The sequence below is a fragment of the Monopterus albus genome, unplaced genomic scaffold (assembly GCF_001952655.1).
Source record: "Monopterus albus unplaced genomic scaffold, M_albus_1.0 scaffold60.1, whole genome shotgun sequence".
NCBI lineage: Eukaryota > Metazoa > Chordata > Actinopteri > Synbranchiformes > Synbranchidae > Monopterus > Monopterus albus.
The window spans coordinates 1,826,343-1,848,518 of record NW_018127940.1 but is presented as its reverse complement, the minus strand read 5'-3'; the positions used below and the strand labels follow the sequence as shown (position 1 = coordinate 1,848,518).

Sequence of the window (22,176 nt, the reverse complement as noted above, 5' to 3'; positions counted from 1 at the left end):
TGTCAAAACGGTCAGACATCTCTCAGCATGTATCTGTTGTATAGGCCTATCTACAGGTCATATTTTTACATGCTTGAAAGAATAAATAAATAAATCAAATAATAAATCAAATGTTGACGCATGGTGTCATCGTTTACTCTGGGAGGGGCCCTGTTGGAGGTCCACCGCCGTCACGAGGCAGGGTGTGGTGACAAATCCTTTCTCTCAGCCTCAAGGTGTTTGTGTAGCCTGTACGGGTCTGTTTGTGTGGGACCCGTCTGGCTTGATCACTCGCACACTTATTTAATTTATTACTCATCCCATGACTATTTTACTGTCAATGATATCTCATTATTCAACAAATCTATTTAAAACACAACAAAACCCATCTCCCTCACCTATATTACGTTACAGCCAGCTGGCATAAAAGGGAAATCACATTGCGCGATGCAAAATAGGATGGCGTGCTCGTTCACGGGGCTCCTGCGCTGCGGCAGTTGCCAGGGGAGATAGGAAGGGAGGGGTTTTGATTGGCTGAAGTAGGCCGGTTGCCATGACGACGGCAAGGGGTTTGGTAGCGTTGCCGTGCGCTGTGTGATCTGCGCGCTGCGTGTATGGAGGAAGCAGCTGCTGATCTGATCTCTGACATTGTGTGAGACAGACATCTGAATAAACTGCGCACAGACGTGTCTTTAAACACACCGTAGCGAGGCAAGCAGCGCATGATTGTGAGTATTTAATCGTTTTTGAAGTTTACCGCAATTGAATAGTGTTTGACAGGATACGGTTTGTGTTTCGAACAAGCTAAAAGTAAATGTGGTCAAGTGACTCTGCTTAGAGCAGCCAGCATGGCAGAACAAGCGACAGCATGTGGTCAGCTAGCTAATGTTAACATTACTTCTGTCTGTTCTCGGAGCTCGAAGCCTGGAGAGTGGAGTGGGATATTTATAGCAGCGAAGGATGGTTATTGTTCGAAACAGAATTACTACAATAGTCTAGATATTTACAAATGTTATGCTAACGCTAGCAGTAGATTCACGTCCATTGGCCATCGAGCGGCTGCTAACACTACTTTGCCTCACGGTGGTACTTGGTAAGTCAACGCTGGTAACGTTATACATAGTAAACTTACTGCCATTAAAGCTAAACAAAACGTAATTAACTAAGCACAGATACGTTACATCGTAGCTCTTCCCGTGTGTCGGGTAATGTTGTGCAACAGTCCACGTCACTGCGTGTAACTTTGTGTTTCCTCTTTGTGTTACTGGTTGTGACTGCTTGTGAGTTAACGTTACTTCTGAGTGCGTAGTTATTAATACTACACCATATCTAACATTAGAAGCATATTAGTTTTGCTAATAGCACTTTCATTTGTTCCCCACTCGCTTGGACTTAGTTCGAAATGTCTTTTCTTATCGGTTATCGTATACTTTATAAAGTTGTAGCTTTGCTGACATTAAATAATTTGTGTTGGTGTAGGTTCCACTCATATCTATAAATAGTTAAATATGTCATTGGTGCCAGAGGTTTTGTGTACTACACTGGCTAGCTAAGCACATGGTGGATTATCATAGGATCGTCCCAGATATCGAGTGCTTTCCAAACAATGTCAGAGTGTATGGAAAATTATCTCTATTTAACCCAGATATACTTTACATGGTGTTATTGAGTAGGTCTTCATGGACTTAATGTTATTCCACGTAGCTGGTGTTGTCTGCCCTTGTAGTCTCTCTGTCTGCTGATTGCCAGTGATGTATTTACTGGACAAACCTCATGTAAAATTTATTGTGTGCTCTGATGTTTCTGAGTATATTTGGAAAAAAAAGTGGTGGCACATTTTTTTCCCCTGTTATGAGGTTATGACATTAATATAGACTGACGCTGTTCCTTTTTTGTTGCTTGACAGTGTTACACAAAGGCATCAGGAGCTTAATGGACAGATAAAAGACAAAAGGGAACATTGGCAGTCTCACATTATGTTATTCTCACAAGGTCTGTGGTCATATTGTAGATCAACCCATGTGTTGTCTTTGCTGTTGTTGTCTGAGCATGTACCCACTCCTGTAGATGTTTGTAGGTACAGACACAACTGAGGGGTAAGTAGTTTTGGCTCCCAGAATAGACGAGGGTCCGCTAACTTTACTGACATTCATTACTATAAATAAGACTTGTTGTAACCCAGTGATACAGTTATTGCTGACGTGAAATGGCTTTAATAACTACAGGGATTTGAAATATTGTCAGTAGAGTTGAATTATTTTTAGCTGTGCACCATCATAATGGTATTACAGATGATGCAATCAGACTTTAAGACACCGTAGTTTCCATAGGTGGCATTACTCCATGGTTTGGGGTTCTTCTCAGTCACATGTATAATATGTGCAAACTGCCCTGCCTTTGTCTGCTCTTTCATAGGTTCATAGTGCACAGTGTTTGAAAAGGTAATTTGAGAGTCATATGCGTTTACTTTACTTGAAACTGAAAGCTACAACTAGCCAAAGTGACAATTGCTTACATGAGTCATTGTATAGTTAGGTGTTTTTGTCATATTATCTTGAAGGAAATCATGGGTGTTGGCCTGATTTGTAAGTTTGATTAATTGAACAAAATCAAAGCCAAGACCTTTTTGGTTCTTTTTTTTTTTTTTTTTTTTCCCAAAAGTCACATTCTTCAGTATATTGAATAATATATATTGGGTATATTGCCTATAGAGGTTTCATTTTATATCACTGAGATATTTTGCACCAACCCAGCACAGTAGTGAACACAGTTCTAACAAGTATATCTCAAGCTCCTCTAACTCTCAAGAATGTCACCCTCCATTTTTAAAACTTGGTAAAACAGTGTCACTTTTCTGAGATGTTATTCTATTGTACAGAACAGGAAGATGTTCCTCAGAGGATTTATGATGAACAATGAAGCAACGTGACAAAAGAGACCACAACAGCGAGACATTTTTATCAAGTGAATTTCTACATTTTAAATTTAGTGAGCTGCATTTTCCTCTTCATTCATCAAAACATCCTGAATATATTGTAAAGAACATTTAAATAAGGAAATTTCACAGTACTGAAATGCAGCTACTGTAGCTGTTACCCCCCTATCCAAGCAAGAGTGGCACAGAGTCTGCATTTCAAAATGGTGGTGTTGCCATGTAATCAGTCTTATCACAGAACTGTGTACTCTGACCCAGAGTAAAGGAAAGGTTGCGTCCTCTAAAATTCACTCAGTTTTTTTGTATGCGTGTAAACAACTGTTTTAAATCCATTACCAAAGCTGAGCCATTTGGCAAAAACCTTTGGGATTGTTTAACAGAGTCTAAATCTGGTTTGTCATGAACTGGCTGCTTGAAAAGCTCAAAGCTTGACAACACACAGGTCTCAGAAAACCCTTTAGCTACAAGTCATTTGTGACTTTGATTGTACTGACTGTTTTAGTTGGATTGGGGTAGCCACTGATGTTGCAATTGAAGAGGCTGAATAATTCAGTGATTGGCAGAATAAGGAAGTAGATGGTCTTTGCATACTTGAAGTGACTGTTTTCCCATAATTATGTTGTTGCGTGCCTACTGTAGTGTTTAAAATACTTTAAAATAAACTTACTGCATGTAATGTAAAGGAAGTGAGAGTAGGCGAGCATTGCTACTTTGGTGTAGGCTTAAGTAGTGCTTTTTCTAAACATCTGAAGAAAGTCTTAGAGTAGATTTTCTAAAGAATGGGGTAATCTCCTACCTCCCATTATGAGGGCCTAAACTAAACAGTCGTATACAGTATCTCTCTGAGTTCAGTCACTAATCAGTGAGCTCTAGCTCTGACTGCTGATGTTGACTTGTCTGCCTTGTGGAGTTGACTGCCTCATGCAGTGAAACGTTGGTTTCATCTCCTGCTTGCAGCCCCTGTGTGTTTTTGAAGGGAAGACATCCCCAGGAGCGTGTCGTCTTCTGTTGTCTCAGGTCTGTGACATTCTGCTAATCAAACAAAGGTAGCTATTCTGAATTTTAGATGTAAATGTAAACATCTGTTGTCATGTTAAGAGCACCTTTATCCTTTGTTTCCCATACATTTTATTTTCCTGTTTCAAATGACCAACTTTTCTGTTTCTGTGATATTTTGAATCAGTTAGCATCTCCTGAGAGATGAGGGTAAAGCTAAATGGCATCTATTTTTACCCCAAAAAGCTTTCCATTTAACAGCTGTTCCTATTTTACTATCTGGAGGTCAATGTATTGTAGTTAATGCCATGACATTAACTAAAAGACAGAACATGTTGCGATTTGGTTCAGCAAATCTATAAATACACAGCGGGAATATGAATGTTTTGAGTGTGAACTTTAGTTTTTCCTCTTTAAGCTGCTTTTGTTTGCTTGTGTGTAAGTTGCATATAGGCAGTGTAGTGTCCCTCCATCTTTCACAGTTATTGTTTAACATCTCTTGATTGGTTACAGTGGTAATGAAGTGCCCTCCCTAATGTCCCTGTCACATCTGATGGGGTGGACTCGAGATGCAGCCCGTTAGGACTTGCCTCATTGAAAGCAACACTGATGTGACCTATTTACTTGACTGAGAGAAAGGAAGAGGGAATAACAACTGTGTCCATTTTCACAGTGGGTCTTTGTCTTGTCACCTCTGGCTGAATTAATAGGATTTATTTAATTGATGGCAGTATGACAGTAACGTCACAGGCTGACCAGCTTGTGTGCAAATGTTCAGGATCTTCTTGGATGTTTGGAGCTGAATGGGGATTATATTGTCTGTTTACCATAATTTAGGAAGTAGCTCCAACCCAGGTTGAGTGTTCAGCTGTACTATCACTAGAACAACAAGGTCTGGTTAGGTGTTTGGCTGCAGTGAAATGTACCATATATACTAAAAATGTCCGCACACTGACAGAACAACAGATGCTTTTCAGATGCCAAAAAAGTAAATTTATTGTATGTTACAAGTGAAAAAATGTAAATTAAATGTGAATAAAAAATTTAAAGTTTTGGTCAGAAGACCAGTGTCTGGACAGCTGTCAATGTAAACATAAAACCAGTGGTGGAAGAAGTACCCAGGTGCCTTACTTATATAAAAGTAGCAATACAACAGTGTAAAAATACTCTGTTACCAGTAAAAGTTCTCCATTCAAAATGTTATTTAAGTAAAAGTACAAAAGTATTAGCAATAAAACATGCTTAAAAAACTAATTGTAAAGGTACTCCTTATGCAGAATGACATATTTAACATTGATGTATATCATATTATTGGATTATAATTACTGTTGCAATATTGTGTACACCACATTTAATGTTGCAGCTGGTAGTTTCAGCTACCTTAATACATGCCTTTAATTTTAACTACTGCTGGCTAGCTTGTAAATATCCCTCCAGGGATCAATAAAGTTTTATAAGTTTATTGTATTTTTTTTGTATTAATATGATTATGAAAACAAACTAGTAATGAAAGTCATAAAATAAATGTAGTGGAGTAAAATGTACAATATTTGCTTCAAAATGTAGTGAAGTCAAAGTTTAAAGTAGCAGAGAATGAAAATAACGTACAGATACCTCAAAAATGTACTTAAGTACAGTACTTGAGTAAATGTACTTAGTTACTTTGCATAAAACTGAGGTCATCATTGTACACTGTAAGGATAAGAGTTGTCCAAACCATGATTAAGTATGATGCTCAGTTTACTAGAGCGTGTCTTGAGCTTTCTATTTTTACAGGGCTGGCATTGTTATTAGATCACCATGGTGATTTATTGCAAAAAAAGATTGTTGAAATTTTTAAGGTGAAGCAGAAGCTGTACCAGAAGCTGTGTACTTGTGTATGCATGCTTTACAAAGGACATAACAATGTGTTTGATGTTGGACCCTGATGTTCCTCCGATTTCACAAAGTTATTCTGTGATTGTTGCTGCTAACTTGCTTTATGTATAATGTTGTATAATTAAAGTTAATGCTGAGTATCAAATCTTAACTACAAATATTCTTGAAAGTGTTTTGAATAGAAAAAGTCCATACTAGGTAAAAGTCTTAAGTGGTACCAAAACTCAGGTATTAGCACTAATATACTTTTTCTGAGCCAGCTTTTTCATTTGTTTTGTAGCCTGCACCTAAGAAACTTACTCTTTATTTATCTTGCATTAACAGAAGGGAGTGAGAGACAAATATAAGAGGCTGTAATGTAACATGCAGATAGCTAACCCTTCGGTGCTGCCAGATGAAAAGCACAGAGCTCAAAAGCTGTTGCCTATCTTAATGTCACATTACTGCTACTTGCACCTTTGTTGATTTGCTAATTTTATGCGCCTCAGAAAATATTTTCATTCTCTGAAAGCAAGGTACTTCTAGCTGTCCTCATGCTGTTATCTTTGGGTCTGTTTTAGAGCCCCATGTTCTCGCTGTATTCAACGTGGATACCTTTAACAGACTACATTAGAATTTGCTATGATTCAGGAATGAAAACGTCTAAAGGAACATTCCCCTTAAAGATCTCATTTTAGTCATTTATTTGAAGGATTTGGACAGTAGTGTTTAGGCATAAAGCAAATGGTCTGGCAAGCAGTGCTTCTTTTGATATTTGAAAGTAAATTGTTACATGTGCTTATTGGTTGTGTGTTTGTACTGTACACTGAACTTACAGCCACATGACTCAAGAGATAAGGTTTCAGTGTTGGCTGGGGCCTGGCAAGTACTTTGGTAGTCCTCACCTCCTGTGACAGACAACATGCTGCTGTGTGTTTGTGAAGGTGTCTGAACATTGTCGTCATTATCGATTGTTTTGTTAGCTTGTTTTTCTCAAACTGTTAAGTGAAGTCATCAGTCAGTACATTAGGTTCGGCTTGGGTGTTTGTCAGCATTCTATAGGTTACATGTCGGTGAAATTCATAGTTTGCCAAAGTAAACATTGCTGCTTCAATAAACGCCACCTTGCTGCTTGAGTCTACCCTTTTGTTGAGGAGCATGTCTAACTGTCTCTGTGTGAAGTCTGAATTTGTTTTCTGAAAATGAACTTCCTCAACAGGCAGGAGGTGTTTCCTTCCCTCCCGGTCCTCTGTTTGAAACTGTGAGGTGAATACTGAGCACTACTGAAACATGACTAGTGCAAAAACAACTGCTCCTTTGTACGAGCCAAGTGTGGGGCCAGTTGTAATGCTTTGTGCAGGCTTTTTCTGTTGCTTTCACTTCAGGCATGGAGTAGATTCTTTGAATCCATTGATTATTTTTATTTAAAAATGAATCATTTAGAAGTGCTTTAACAGTAGCTGGGTTAGCCTCCACATTAATGGATGCTTTATTTGTTATAACATATTATGACCTTTCTCTCTCGCTCTCGCTCTCTCTCTCCCTCCCCGTTTCTCCTGCTCTAACTCAGCTCCCCTTTGTGTCATTCACATTTTTAGAGTTCTAGCCAGACTGGGTAGTCACCTAAATATTAGTTAGGGTTTCAAATAACATCTCTTGCCATGGGGTTGTGCGACACACCTTTTGTGTATCTGTTACAGAGGTGTAGCTGGTGTGTATCAACTGGTTTATTTCATATGAAGAGGGTGTGGTGTGAGTACATAAAAGGCAGTTCAGTGCATAATTTGGGGAGTTTTTGTCCTGACATCTTGTTGTTGATTAGTTACTTAAAAAAATTCTTAATTGTTAAAAAATTATGATATGTCTGTCATTATTTAACTCAGAAAAATAGCTTTTTGGTATATGGAATGAGTATTTTAAAGTATGCCTTCATGGCACTTAGTAGCACCACAACACCCAGGTTGGCCGCGGCCTTTTCCACTGCTCTTTGTCAGACAGGTTTGTAGAGAACAGCAGCAGACTGCTGGCCTCAGCATTTTCCGCCTGTATTGATCTCCCCACATTAGCTCTTCATGCACAGACATAAGCGCAATTGCTTCTCTCGCAACACTGGCTGCCGTGGCAACTGAGTCCTGATCATGAGATTTGCTCCTAGAAAACATCTCAAACCAGTACCTCTTCATTTTGATGCCTCTATCATCTCCTTTACATTCCCCTGTACATGTGTGACACATCAATGGCTTGATTTGCCACTTCAAGTTATCTCCATATGTCTTTGTGTATTTTTGAATAGGCTAAGTGCTTAACAGGATAAAAGAGCAGTTTGAAAGGGGGGAAATGTGCCGTGGCACCTGCTGTTAGTGCCTGCCTGTTTGCACATGAATATGATGAGGCTGGCGGTGTGCAGGGCTGTTTTAACTTGCAGATGAGCCATCGGGTCAGCACCATTGCAGCTTTGGTGTATTTTCAAGGATGAGCTGCAGTCAACAGACCAGTCCAGCTTATTAGCTCCCTCCACACTCTTTACACACTAGTGTCCCATTATTCATTGCCTTCCCAGCCGCCTCCCTTTGATGCCTTTTCATAAGAGCAATGATAACTGCAATCATTGTAGCAGCGGTGGCAATTGACCAGCTGCAATAATGGTAAAATACTTCCTGTGTGTGGTTGGATGTGAGGCAGCTTTCTCATCCAGCCACCCTGCGTCTGTTGATAGTCAAATGAAGGTCTTCTGGAGGAGCTGCTCAAGAGAGGACAAGCATTTTCTGGCACCCGAGAGTGTAGCTGAGAGGTCAGGGCTGCTTTAGGGTTAATCAGCGGTCTCACACTTCACCCAGGCCGTGACTTCTTCTCATGTGCCAGCCACAGAACTGCAACAGGTCACCAGGCTGTTGCTCATGGCATGTTGAAGAAGAAAGGACAGCTGTGTGGAGTCTTTGCAGTTGACTCTGGCTTTAGAAAACACTCACCTTTTAATCAAATGAAAACCCAATGGTGTCAAGGAGTTTTTTTTGTGCCACGCCTGTGTTAGCTTGTGGTATACTGTTTGTCATCAGTATGTGTTAGGTAACAAAGTCACGGGTCTAGACTTGACGTAAACTGATACAACCTAGGGCTTCGTAGTTGGTCAATCTGCCATGTTATCTTCTATTTAATTCTATTTTGAACCCAGTCTGAGATCCTTGTCTGATGCCACACTCAATCATGAACACAAATATAAGTCCTTTGTAGAAGTCTTGCTCACTGTACGTCAACACTTCATTTTTCAGACATGCACACAAACAGCCAAATATAGTCTGAATCGGTTTTAGGAAGGATGCATGATATTTTCCGACAGAATTGTAGACTCATCTCTCTGCTCGGCCCCCTTTCTTTTAGTAAATTCACTCAGAGTAGGAACCTGTCAAATCCAATATCTTTCTGTCTGTTGGTCATTTGAGCAGAGATTTTGTTTTAACACAAATGGGCAGTTCTCTTGCTGCCTGACATATCTGATTGATCTACTTTGCTGAGAGCTGTGATTCATCCTAGACTGATTTTTCTCTTCCTCTCTCTCTTTCTCTCAGTCTCTTGGTCTTTCTGTCATGCCCTGTCTTTCCGTAAAAGGATTTCCCTTTTGTTTTGTCTCTTGTTCTCTCTGGCTGTCCCTTTGCCTTCTGCCTGGAAAGCTCTTTGACTTCTGTATATATTGTGTACCACATATACATCACTGTATACTTGTATACATATGGTACATAAGGCCATTTCAGTGGTTCTGACACATTAAAACATTCAGTAGAGGATAGACAGGCAGAATGGAGGAGAAAATGTAGCTAACATGACGTCATCTATAGAGCACACAGGACATAAACTGAAACAAATACACAAGCATGCTTTTAGCGCTGCAGAAGTCATGACTGGATTTGGAAGTCGCTGTGTGCTACATGTTCTCTCCCTCACTGAGAGTTGAGTGGTCATTTTTTTAAATGCAGTAATGCCTTCTTGAACCCCCTCCTTTCTTCACTGACTGGCTTTGACATGCTGATGTGTGCATGCGTCTACATTTTGTCTCCCGTCTCCCCCACTGTGTAAACACTTGCAAATTTGACCCAATTCTTATCTTAATACTGAAGTGAAAAGATATGTCTATCCACCACACTCTGTGCACTTTTACCTCTGCAACCTCCTTCCCATCTCAGTCCAGACGCAGAGCATCCCAGACTACTCCAGAACCAGGACGTCTGGTGTCAGCACACAGGTGGAGCGGGAGTGTTTTGTTACAGGGCAGCCGCTTTGGGCAGAGCCAACCAGCATGGATTACTTATTTTTTTTATTGGCTCTTGTTTGTGGGATTTCTGTTCTTAATTGAAGTGATGACATGGTTGTCATGGTGACACCCAGGACATAAAGCTTGTTGTGAACTGGGCCATAAAGTGATAGTGTGCTCTTGGCCTAACCAGCCACTGTGGAAGACAACAGCTTGTCGTTTTACAATTATTCAGATTTTTTTCAGCAAACATATAAATTGAAATCTCTCTTTGCTCAGTACATTAAACTAAAACTCGGATAGGATCACTGCTGTTGTATAAGATAGCATGCTTTTTCTGACCCCATGCAAAAAAGTTTTATTGTTTTATTAATAATGATACTTGGGTGGAATTGGTTAATGATACAGGGCTCCTGGCAATATTGAATTTCCTACTGCCATTAAGTGACTGACAACTTGTAACCTCTTTACACTACTTAATCTGGCATGTGACAAATTGAGTCTTGATCTTGGCTGAATGTAGATCATTCTGTAAGAGCTATTCACTCTGTAAGATGGAGGATTCCACTCATTCCTGCAGTCATTGGATGGCTTCATGCTCATTTACACAAAAGGAGCAGCTGGGTCTTGTCTGAAACAAGGTGGGCGTCGTGGAGTGGAGCCTGAAGTCAGTTCAGACGCTTGAGAGGACCTCCTCGAACGTCCTTGGTTGGAGTAGAGAGCTGAGAGCCTTTCTGTCCTTGCCAGGCGTGGAGGAGAGGGCCAGTGAGAGAGTTAGGAAGTGCAAAAGATGTAGACAGGCACAGGTACAGGTGGTGTGTCCCCAGGGAAAACTTCAGAAAACAAGGTCAAGCCTGGAAGAGCACCCACTTATTTCATAGTGTCGACTGTGTTTTGAAATCAAGTCACCATCACACTGTGACTGTGTCTGTATGTGTAAGCTGTTTATCCTTAAGAACCTTTTCTTTCTCTCTCTCCAGACCTCTTTGATTTAATGGGTCCAATCATTGGGATGTCACCAGATAAGAAAACGGAAATTCCGGGTATGCAAGAGGAGCGAGCAGGGCTCAGAGGTGTTTGTGGTGTGGGAACACTGCCAGAGGCGGAGTGTGCATCCAGTCCGCTGGCAACCAGCGTGGATCGCACTGGAGGTATAGAGGATGAGGAGCTCACCAACCTCAACTGGCTCCACGAGAACCTGCTTCAGAACTTCACTTTGGGGGGCCCTGAAGCCCAGCCCAGCGGCAGCCCCCTCTTTGACATAGAGGGAGACTACGGGTCCAACCAGGGCCCGTCATCCTCCTCCTCATCCTCATCACACAGCAGAGGCAGGGAGCGGGACTCATTGAAGTCTAAGCCCCCTTTCTCATTTTCCCTCCTCATCTACATGGCCATTGAGCAGTCACCTAGCAAGTCTTTGCCTGTTAAAGAAATTTATGGCTGGATTCTTGAGCACTTCCCTTATTTCTCCAGTGCCCCCACTGGCTGGAAGAACTCAGTTCGTCACAACTTGTCCCTGAACAAATGCTTCCGCAAAGTCGAAAGGAGTTTGGGAAAGGTAGGTTAACAAACTCTCCTAATGGTCATATACTTCACACCAATTCAAACTGAGAAAACCAGTTTGTTTGTTTGAATTAATTCTTTTAGACCTATTGTCACCAAAAAAACCTTTGTTTGATGATGTGATATTGTCCAATAAATGTGAAAGTAGGATCACACTCATTAATAATATTTGATGTATTCTTCTGACAGAATAAAGACATTTTTGTTATCGAGTGTGATCCTACTTTCACATTTACTGGATAATATATACCACTGGATAATTCTTCCTGAGTGCAGTGGAGCCTGCACTTAAAAGATGATGATATGATATTAAAATTTCCATAGGCCAAATGTGTCTGCTTTGTTTAACAAAATACTCTTGTCGAACAGCACATTGCAGTGTAACACTGCAGTGGGGCTCATGTGCCAGTGTCCAGGACCTCTGGCTCTGCTGCGATAAGGGTGGAATCCAGTCAAGGTCACAGATACTCCTTCAGAGGAAATGCAAACACAGCACACTGAGATAGGACTATGTCTCCCGACAGTAGCAAAACTGTTAACTATTAACTGAGGACTGCAGTATCCCACATTTGGAAACCTCAATGTCACACTGCGAAGGAAGCACATGTGACCTAAAGTGCAGACATGATTTTGTAGGATGAATCTTTGTCAGCCTGGTCCTGGCAGAGTTAAGTGCTATTTCTGTATAGAAAAGAAAAAAGAGAAGTTGACTGTCTCATATGCACATGTGTGTGACAAAGGGATAAACCCATCCTATACTTCCTGCACAAACATTCTTGTAAACTAAACTAAACCTTTTTTTTTTGAAAGCTTTGATGGTTTCAAATAGTCTTGACTAATTTAAGCTAATATAAACCTTGTTAAAAAACTATTTCATTGTTGTTGTTTTTTTTTCTGTGCAAAGTTTGATCCGATTTGCTTAACTATGGCTTGGTAACATACAGTAAGCAAGCACTTTGAAGGCTATATTCAGAGTTTCCTCAAATGTTGCATAATCCTGATTGGTGTGTGGAAGTATGTGACATCACCTGTTTCCAACTGAAGCCATGCCCATGTCAGACTTGTGAGAAAAACACAGATAAAACAAAACAAACATTTATGACCTCATTGCTCTTAGTTAGAAGCTAATTAGGAAAATTGGTTTTCAGTGTCTTTAATGGAGCTCAAGTGCAGCTTTTTTTTTGTTTCCCTTCAGTCTAGTTTGCATCTGTTGATCAAGTTTTAGAGAGGTTTTCGAGCGTGCCTGTGGGAGACTTGATACACAACCTAATTTTCATGTTACAAGATTGTAAGCGTATTGAGCTTCAGTATGAGTTTGGACTTGTGACTGGTAGAACCTGTGCAGTCAAGGCTGTTCCTGGCTAAGACCTGATATTTTCCACCATGGGAGTGGATGGCAGTTAGCGTGCAGCGTGTAGCAACATGGCGTTTTGCAGTACACTCAGCGTGCAGGTGCACAGCGTGAGCCCTTCGTCTACTGAGAGACCAGCACCAGTTTCACATGACACACTGACTGGTGGTTTCCGTTGCTATGGAGACATTTCCTTCTTCCTTCATCTGGGCTTGTTGGTAATATGAGTCAAGGTTATTCTCCTCCCTCCCTCACTCTATCCTCCTCCCAGACTGGGCAAGAATATGCCGCCATGAGATAAAGTGACTTTTAACACAGTCCCTCACACATCCATTACAGACAGACAGATCCATTACTCACACAGTGCTGCAGAGCAGTTATTTCCTCCTTTTGTTGACGCTGTGAAGGAATTCTTAGTTATGCAATTGCTGTTTTCCTCTGTTTTGTTCTTGATGTAGTTCTCCAAAGAAGAGTTTGCTTAAAGTTTTTGCCATATGTACAAAGTGAGACATAATTAATTTGACACATTATGCTGCTTTTGGTGCAGTTTACTGTATCTAGTACTCAGATTCTGTCAGCTGAGAAATCAAGAATCTTCTGAATGTGAACTCTGACAAAAATGCTGCACTTTATTTACATGGATTTAATATAAATTCTAGCCACATAGTTAACATTTTTAAAAATATTGTCTGTTTTTTAAAGCAGTTTCTTTTATTAACCGTGCTATGAAGTTTATTGCTGAAAGTGTTTGCTTTGCCAAATTGACTAAATCTGTAAAGGGTTATCGTTACACTTTGCTTTTTCCCTGATAAATAATGATTTTGTCATTTCTAGTGTTCTACAGTTACAGATATTACAGCTGCACAGATCATCAAAATTGATTGCTAACCTAGAAATGTTTTTGTGAGTGGGCCCCTGTTTTGTTTGCATTGTGCATGAGGACACAAATGGCAAGCATGCATATGTGACACACACATGGTTGGTGGTAGTAACATGCACAGAAACATAGCAATGCACTCATAAAGGCGGTGAAAGACTGCTAGCAAAGGGGAATATAAACAATGCATCAAAACAGTAAAACAATTCTGCTTTGCAGTTATATTTCAATGCAGGAAATAGGATAGAGGATGTTACACACACAAGGAATTTGTTTCCGGTACAGGACCGAGGAAGCCATCTGCGGTGCCAAATCACACCCTGATGGCTCTAACCATTGGGGGCAACTTGGGGTTCAGTGTCTTGCCCAAGGACACTTCGATATGTGGACTACAGGACACTGAAACTCAAGTTGCCCGCGAAGGTTAGAGCCATTTGTTAGTCATTAAGGATACACACTGGTGTGAAACACTAAATTTAAACCCTAACCTTTCCTACAGGCCAACGGAAAAGGCTCTCTCTGGTGTGTTGACCCAGAATACCGCCCCAACCTGATCCAAGCCCTTAAGAAGCAGCACTTCCCTGCCACACATGCCTTCTACACACCACCCGCCTCCCCACCCAGGTAAGCTTTCCTCAGACACTTTCTGAATGTTGTCAGTTATGAGTTGGTATTGACACATCAGCTCTGTCTCTGTGTCTCTTTGTTGGACTTGGTAGAGTTAACAAAGCATATATTAATAGGCTTTTGTTTTATTTTGCATGCTGGGCTTTCTATTTTTCTACATCAGATGATATAAGTTATGTTTTGAAGTGTGACATTTGATTTTTCTTTACATTTCTTTTGCAAACTTAAAATCGGACCCTTCATGTCTTTTGCTGACCTGCAGTGCCTCCTCACCCCCTCGTCATCTCTTTCTACAAGGCTGCTCATTCAAAGGTGAGACCGAAGCTAGCAGTTCTTCAGTTTCAATATGTACAATAAAAGCTGCCTCCCCAGCAACAACATGCAGATTTATAGAAAATCAAGTCAGTGCAGTTATTTAACTTGTGTTTGTGCAGTATTTTGATTATGTTGCCTTTGCACATTTCAGTCCCAGCACATTCAGCATCACAGTGCTTTTATGCTCAGCTCTTGGTTTCATTTGTTGCTTTTGAGTCATTGATGCTTCATGTAGACCATAACGTCGAGAGCTCCCAGTCGATGTCTCAGCCTCCTATTTCCCCCCCCTCTGCCTCTTGGATTTGTAACCTTGACGACAGGCAGAGGTTCTGCTGGTGCTGAGTGTCGAGCACTCAGTCTCACTGTAATCATTAATAATGTAGAACCCCAGAAGTGAGCAATGAGGCTTTTAGACACTTTGTCATGTCTGAAAAGATCAGATGCGCTCTCTATATCAGTGGCTTGTATATATGCTCTGGTTTGTTTAGGTGAAGCTTCTGCATATCCAGTCCATTCAGTAAGCGTTTACTGGGTCATCATGTCTCTAGCTTAAAATAATTGAAAGAGCCCAGTGTTCCCATTCTTACTAGAGATGCCATACTACCATGCTTTCTCACCTCAGGACTGACCATCATGCATGTTCTCTCCTCTTCCAGAGTCTGATATTGATGCTGCCACTGCCATGATGCTCTTAAACTCTGCCCCTGGGCACCACGTTGACCCATGTAAGAGAATCCACAAGCAGCCATACTTTCACCTATTCTTCCAACTCTTTGTTTTCTACCCCTGACATACCACCCTCTCATTGCTTAAACTTCTTTTATTTTGTGTGCTTGAATTTGTGATGTACGTGTCCTGTTTGTATAAAATACATTTTGGTTTTTGCATAGAAAAGGTTTCAGGAGCATTACTCTTTCTGTACACATTCATTTAAAATGAGTTATAAATGCTATTTGCTTATAGTTTAAATCATAAAAATGATGTAGCCTGTACTTGGTTAAATTAATTCACTGCCTGCTAAAGCCCTCTAAGGCCCATTTAATATCATAGGTTTTGATAATATTTGCACTTTTGCCCATCTATCCTGATTCTGCTTTAAAGTGCCCGTGGCATGCTCATTTTGCTCGTTTCCAGCCATTTAATGTTTAATCTTGGGTATCTCTAGATTAGCTTGGCACCCCTCATAACTCAAAATAGTTTGCAAGACTTGTATAAACTGAGTTACTTGTGCAACGAAATACTAGAACTTATGTACGTCTCATTTTTTGAGCTTTAGGTCACGTCTAAGATGATAATTCACTGTTCTGATGTTGTAGATGTGTCAAAAAACAAGGAAAAGCATGCCATGGCTCTGCATACAAAAAGATATTTTTAAATCAGGTTTCCCCTTTTGGGCCGAGACTAGTCTTAGTTCTGCTTTACATTTGTAAACAAAGCAAGCTGAAACTACAGTGTATGGTTTGATTCTGCTTTTTCTTTTTCAGAAAAAAAAGTAGGTAGTTTACTGTAAATGTATAGTAGGATATACTTATTGCCACTCACAACCTATTGTGAACCAACTAAAGTGAGACATGTTCCCAAGAGACTGTTTAATTAATTTTACATGTGTATAATGTACATTATTTAGACTGTTTATCAGACTAATCACTCCTTCCATCTTCTGCTCTCCTCAGGCAATTCTGACAGCCCACTGGACCTCTCCAGACCCGACTCTGTTCTGGTGAGCAGTGATCCAAAGCAGGACCACAACTACAGCAGTGTAGCCTTGCAGCGCTGCTCCTCCCGTTCCTCCTCCTCCTCATCTCTTTCCTCCCTGGATGAAGCAGGCTGCGACCGCAGAGAGTCTCGCCGCGCTGGCAGCGAGGGCTTCCACAGCGATGAGGACTCCGACCTTTGGGACGAGAGGGGGGTCCACCAGACTTCACGACGTCCGCCAGCCATCAAGTGGCCCACCAGCAAGAGGGCACGGCGTGAGGTTAAGCCAGAGCTGGATGAGGAGCTGAAGGAGGCTGCCGGCTCTTTGCTGCACCTTGCTGGTATACGCAGCTGCATGGAGGGTTCTAAACGCACTGTCAAGAGCACAAAACTTAACAGGAAATGAAGATTTGTTTTTTGTTTTTTTGCCCCCATCAGACTCTGGACCCTTTGAACCCTTAGAAGCCTAACGTCTGACCCCTGATCATGTGTCCCAGTGTGCCTACTTCTCCTTATCTGATCGTTCATTGGCCATTTTGAGCCTTTTTTTTTGTTGTTGTTGTTTGGGAATATCCCTGTTCAACAAAATAAATGGCAATAGTATCGTTCACCCAGGAGAACAAAGCCATATAGAGACTTTTGTAACTTGGGGGGTAACTGCTGGGAGTCGGTGTCTGGGCTATGGAGAACCATCAAGATACCTATCCTAAATGACCTGTCTGCTTCTGGTGGATTAGAAGACGGTGACTTAAGAATTTTTCTCTGACAGACAAAATGGGAAATGCCGAAGGTTTTGTAACTCAGAGCGTTGCATGCTTCCTCCTCAAACCTGTATCCTCTTCCAAGTGAATCTATTTATGAAGCGAATGAGTGCATGTTTATAACAGACAAAATCTAACCTCCTGGTGTTATTAGTTTCTCCTTTTTGTGATTAAAAATGCCACTGTTTTGAAAGGAATTCTTGCTCTATGAATCCTCTTGTAAGAGAGATGCAATAATTAATCCACAACCTTAACTTTTTGACATTGTTTCACAGTGGCATTTTTCACAGTTGAGTATGTTAGTTAAACTTTACAATCAAGTGAATGAATGAAGTAGTATTATGATCTTGTGCAACAAACTGATCACACGCGAGCTCCGGCACCTTTTCAGAATTAGCAAGACATGGAAATAGTATTACTCTGCCACTGCCAAATTTAGTTGCAAAGCTAGCTATACTACTTCACTCAGTTTTGTGCAGCCATTACAGTGCTACAGAAATGAAAGCTACTTCCTTGTTTTTGCAAATCTGCTGCTCAATCCCTTTCATTCATCAGTGTGTTTCTGACAATTCTTGTGCAGACACAGAACATATATTCACATGTTTGGTGACCACGTATGCAAAGTGAACATCTGCCATGTATTGCCAGATGTTCACTGTGGGTTCATAGGTTCATAGATTTTGTTTTGTTTTTGTGTGTGTATCATAGTCCATGTCTACTTCAGCCTAAACCTGAGATACCCATCATGGCAGAGAAGAGTTTGAAATGGTCAAACACTTTTCTTCTACTGACAAAGTAGTCCTACTGCTCCGATGAATAGGATTGGTTTACCAACAGATCTCCTTGCCACAGTTGTATTGTAGGCCTGCTTGCTTCTGGATCTTTTGAATGCAGAGCTGGTTAATAGTCAGAAAAAGGTGTCAGACAGAAAATGACCACAGCTTCTTGCACCATTATTTGAGTTTGCAGTTTGATGATTAAATTTTTTTTTACAGAATTATACAGCTCATTTTCTGTTGGTTGATCCTGTGGCTGAATTTATTCACAACCTTAAGGAAAATGTGTCTGTTTTGTGTTTTCACATGAAGGTGCAGGGTGTAGAGCATAGTCAATGTGAAGAATGAGAATATGGTCATGGCCAGAGAGAGCTGGACTTTGTATCTGCATTCACTCGCAGGCGAGATGATGAAGACTTGTGCTGCTCTCACGTTGTGCCCTCAGTTCTAGCTGGTCACTAGTGTTTTGTCCTTGCTCTTCCTCTTATAACAAAATAAGGAAGTGCACGCACTCATCTCAAGCTGTGAAATGGAGTGTTTATTGTCAGTCGATTGCATGCAGTTCACTGAGGCAAAGTTGCCAGTTGCCTTTGTAAAAGGCCAAAGTTCTCATCAGAGCTTTGAGAAAGGCTGCACACTCAACACTGCGTAACACAAGGTAGCGTGGAGGCACACAGGTGTAACGCTGAAAATGATATTATTCCTTCCAACAGTGCTAGATCCCATTGTGTCACAGTGATAGTTGTTATAGCGTGCATGGGCAGTGCCAAACATTTCTTGTGCCACTGATGTAAAACTGCAGAGGGCCATGGTCGCTATATTCCCCTGCTGCCACATTGTACATGTGAAATAGAGTTGCGCTGCCCTACTTTTCTGAATCATCCTAACAAGAAACGAGACAGGACTAATCAGTACAGTGACTTGACCAATTTCTTGGTTTATTTTTGTTGCTTTAGAGTGGGAACTGTTCTTAGCTGAGTAAGCTGCAGGTCTCAGAAGTAATACTTGCATACACTGGTCTTGTGTAGCTGTGAAAAAAAAGAACAAATTATTGTTCATTAATCACCTTATTTATGACATTAATTTATGGGACTATTGAATGCATACTCAAACACTGGCCATTTGAATCGAATGACTAGATATGTTTATTTTCCTCCCTCTGTGAAATCCTCTTACTAAATATTCTGGTTTTCTCCTTGTTTATTTTACAGCAATACATTTTTTTTTCCTTTCACTATGTTGTAGTGATTAAGTATTTTTGCCAATGTCTCTTGTGTCTAGAGTGGATTTTTTTCCTGCCAATTTAACCACGACTGCCAGGTTTTCTTGATGTTTTGTCTTGCTTTTTGTTAGGCTGGATAGAATTACATTAACATTGATCCTGCAACCTTTTTTTTGCCAAAATTGATGTACAGCTGGGGTATAAACAATGAACACCTTCCCCATGTGCTGTAAGCCAATTGAATTATTTTTACATTCATCTCATGTATGGTTTACATTTAGATATTATGACTTAAGTAGCCACAAACTGAAGATTAGTCTCTTGATCTCATCACTGACTAGAATATTTTTTTAAAAATTACAGCCACTCATAACTCATGCTTCCACGTGTTGTTATGGGATGTTAAAATATTTTCACTGAAAAACTGGAACAGACTCAGTCCCCACACTGCTGCTGTGTAGTTTCAGAGCTACATGTAAGTATAGGGATGACTGCAGAGATATTATAGAGAGACTTGTAAAGGAAAATCTCACTCATTCTTTCTGTAGCACTTGCAAATGAAATGTTGTGTTGGTCTCAAACTGACACTGAGTCAGTGATGTGATCTGTGAATGAGCTAGCTTCCAGGACTCAACCTAACTCAAAACCCAGTTGGTTCATTGCTCAACAGCTGTTATTCAATATTGATTATGTGATTCTCTAAATTCTGTTGCAGTTCATATGGGTATGATGAACATGTTGCATTTGACAAAGCTGCCAACCCAGTATCAGTTTGTGTCAGTTGTCTGCCATGTCTACTGGACCGACACACCTTTTGATTTTTGTATGCTAACCTCTGTTGATAAAATGTTTATAAGATTTATTTTCGCCAAAGATATGCAATTGCATTATATATGGTATTACAAAATATTAATAAAAACCTGTTCTTGTTATCACTGTATGTATCTTTTTGTTCTAGTATGAGTTGCAGCTCAGCTTCACTGCACTTAAGACAGCATCTTTTTGCCCTCCACACTCTTCCACAGCACAAGAATGTCATCACTTTACATTAGTAGCCTACACAAGATACATTTTTGATCAACATTGCCATCTGCTGTGAAGGCCATAAGATCAGCATTCTAGCTAATAATAGTCTGTTTTTTAGAACAGCTACATCTCCATGTGGCTGGTTTCTCAGTTTTCACATAAGCATGTTACAGCTGGCAAATATTTTCCACCAAGTCCAGCAGTTCAGCGCTGTTTGGATCGCACACACTGTGCTCAGCGTTACATGTGGCAGCCTCAGTACGCTTTCCCTTTTTCTTCTGTGTGTTTTTTGACTGCACCAACATGGCAGGCTGCCAGAAATGCACCTTGCATTAATGTAAATTCCAGGGCTGTGCCAGTGATGGATGCATCATCAGATGTCCTAACGGCACTCTTCGCTGTAAGTTAATTAGTCATGGAGGACTGTGGGATGAACACAGTGTGACCCTGAACAAGGGCTTGTCTGACTAGCCTCAGGCCCGTTGGCACAGCTCTATTGTTCAATGGAGCCCTGTGTGTCGACTGGAAGAGGGGGGCTTCTCCCTACTGACTGCCTCAATTCAGCTGGAAATCAGAGCAGCATCACCTTCCCCCCCCCTCCCACACGGCCCTAGCAACCACGCCACGCCGCCAGTTGCCAGGCAACCAGACAATGCTGGAGCTAGTGGCTGTGGTGTGCATGTGAGACAGTTTGTGTTTTGCCTGTATATGCATTAAAGATCAGGAACAGTGCGACAGCAGCACAGGAAATCCTTTTTATTGGTATGAAACATTTAAGCAGACCTGTTTTATAGATACTTTGTATGTTACAAATTTAACAGCTGGTACAATAATAAAAACAGCCATGATTTCTTTAAAGAAATTGTGATGTTCTGTGGTGAATATATAAAGAGATTATTATGGATTAGGTGAAATTAATCATGTAGGATTTAAGCAGTGATGACTGCACTAGCAACATAGCATTTCAGTTCTAGTCTAAATGAGGTCATGTGTTTTAAAGGGAAATCACAGACAGTATCACTCAGTGCTGAGACCTGCTTGTGATTTCTGACCCCACTGATGTTAACACAACCCATACCACACTCAAACCCAGCAGTAAATATTTTATGAGTGAAATTACAGTACTTAATAGTAAATTGTATTAGGTCTTTTAATGTAAAGCTAAAATGAGACAGAAAAAGGATGCTATAATAGTAGTGTCTCCATTTTAAGTCATACTATTGTCATGTTTATACCTTCCTATAATCAAATGTAAATGTACAAATAGTTACTATATATTACAGTATATGCTTAGTGTATATTACCAGTTTAATGTTACATAGTGAACCCTTTTCTTAGTTTTTTATTCTATAAATTTTTCTTTCCAATTAATTTGCTACTGTTTTCATTGTTTATTATACATCTACAGTGGTGATAAGTCTACAGATTGTAATAATATTCAAATACAAGTAAAAGTCCAGCATTCAAGTTAAACTACACATTATTTGCAAAATGTAAAAAGTATAAAAACATACAAAAATTATGCAGAATCATTCTTTTCAAAGTCATATCTATTTATCCTATTACAATATAATTATTGATTCATTAACAACATAGGTAGTTTAATGAAAAATAAACCTACATGTTTTGTATTGGAACCTTCAAAAAAGTAAATAAAGCTGTCAGACAAATGTAGTGTAGTAAAAAGTATAATATTTTCCACTGAGCAGTAGTATAAGTATAAAGTTGAGTAAAATGGAAATACTTAAATAGTACAAATACTTTGAATGTGTACTTAAGTACAGTGCTTGATGTAGCTACCAGTTATTTTCCACCACTGATAAATAGTATCTTGTAAACCCAAGTGGGCTGGACACGTCTAGGTACATTCATTCAAACTGAGCATAAACTCGCAATTCAAGTATTTACGGTAGTTACTGTAGGTAATCCAGTCCACTTCAGATCTTCAGA

The 22,176-nt window shown here is 40.2% G+C and overlaps 1 protein-coding gene across 5 annotated transcripts; it reads left to right on the top strand.

Annotated features, from left to right (window-relative positions):
- The first annotated feature begins 525 nt into the window (after nucleotides 1–525).
- Nucleotides 526–19,454, top strand: foxn2a (forkhead box N2a). 5 transcript variants are annotated; one of them, XM_020603234.1, is made up of 7 exons: nucleotides 526–707; nucleotides 3,872–3,931; nucleotides 10,994–11,571; nucleotides 14,304–14,428; nucleotides 14,694–14,743; nucleotides 15,403–15,471; nucleotides 16,420–19,454. In XM_020603234.1, exons 3-7 carry the CDS (start codon nucleotides 11,008–11,010, stop codon nucleotides 16,845–16,847), a joined length of 1,236 nt encoding a protein of 411 aa, XP_020458890.1. In that variant the 5' UTR covers nucleotides 526–707; nucleotides 3,872–3,931; nucleotides 10,994–11,007; the 3' UTR covers nucleotides 16,848–19,454. The 5 variants fall into 5 exon arrangements, with proteins under 5 accessions (XP_020458890.1, XP_020458891.1, XP_020458889.1 ...); XM_020603235.1 differs by having other exon boundaries at nucleotides 3,872–3,960; XM_020603233.1 differs by lacking the exon at nucleotides 3,872–3,931.
- The last annotated feature ends 2,722 nt before the right edge of the window (nucleotides 19,455–22,176 follow it).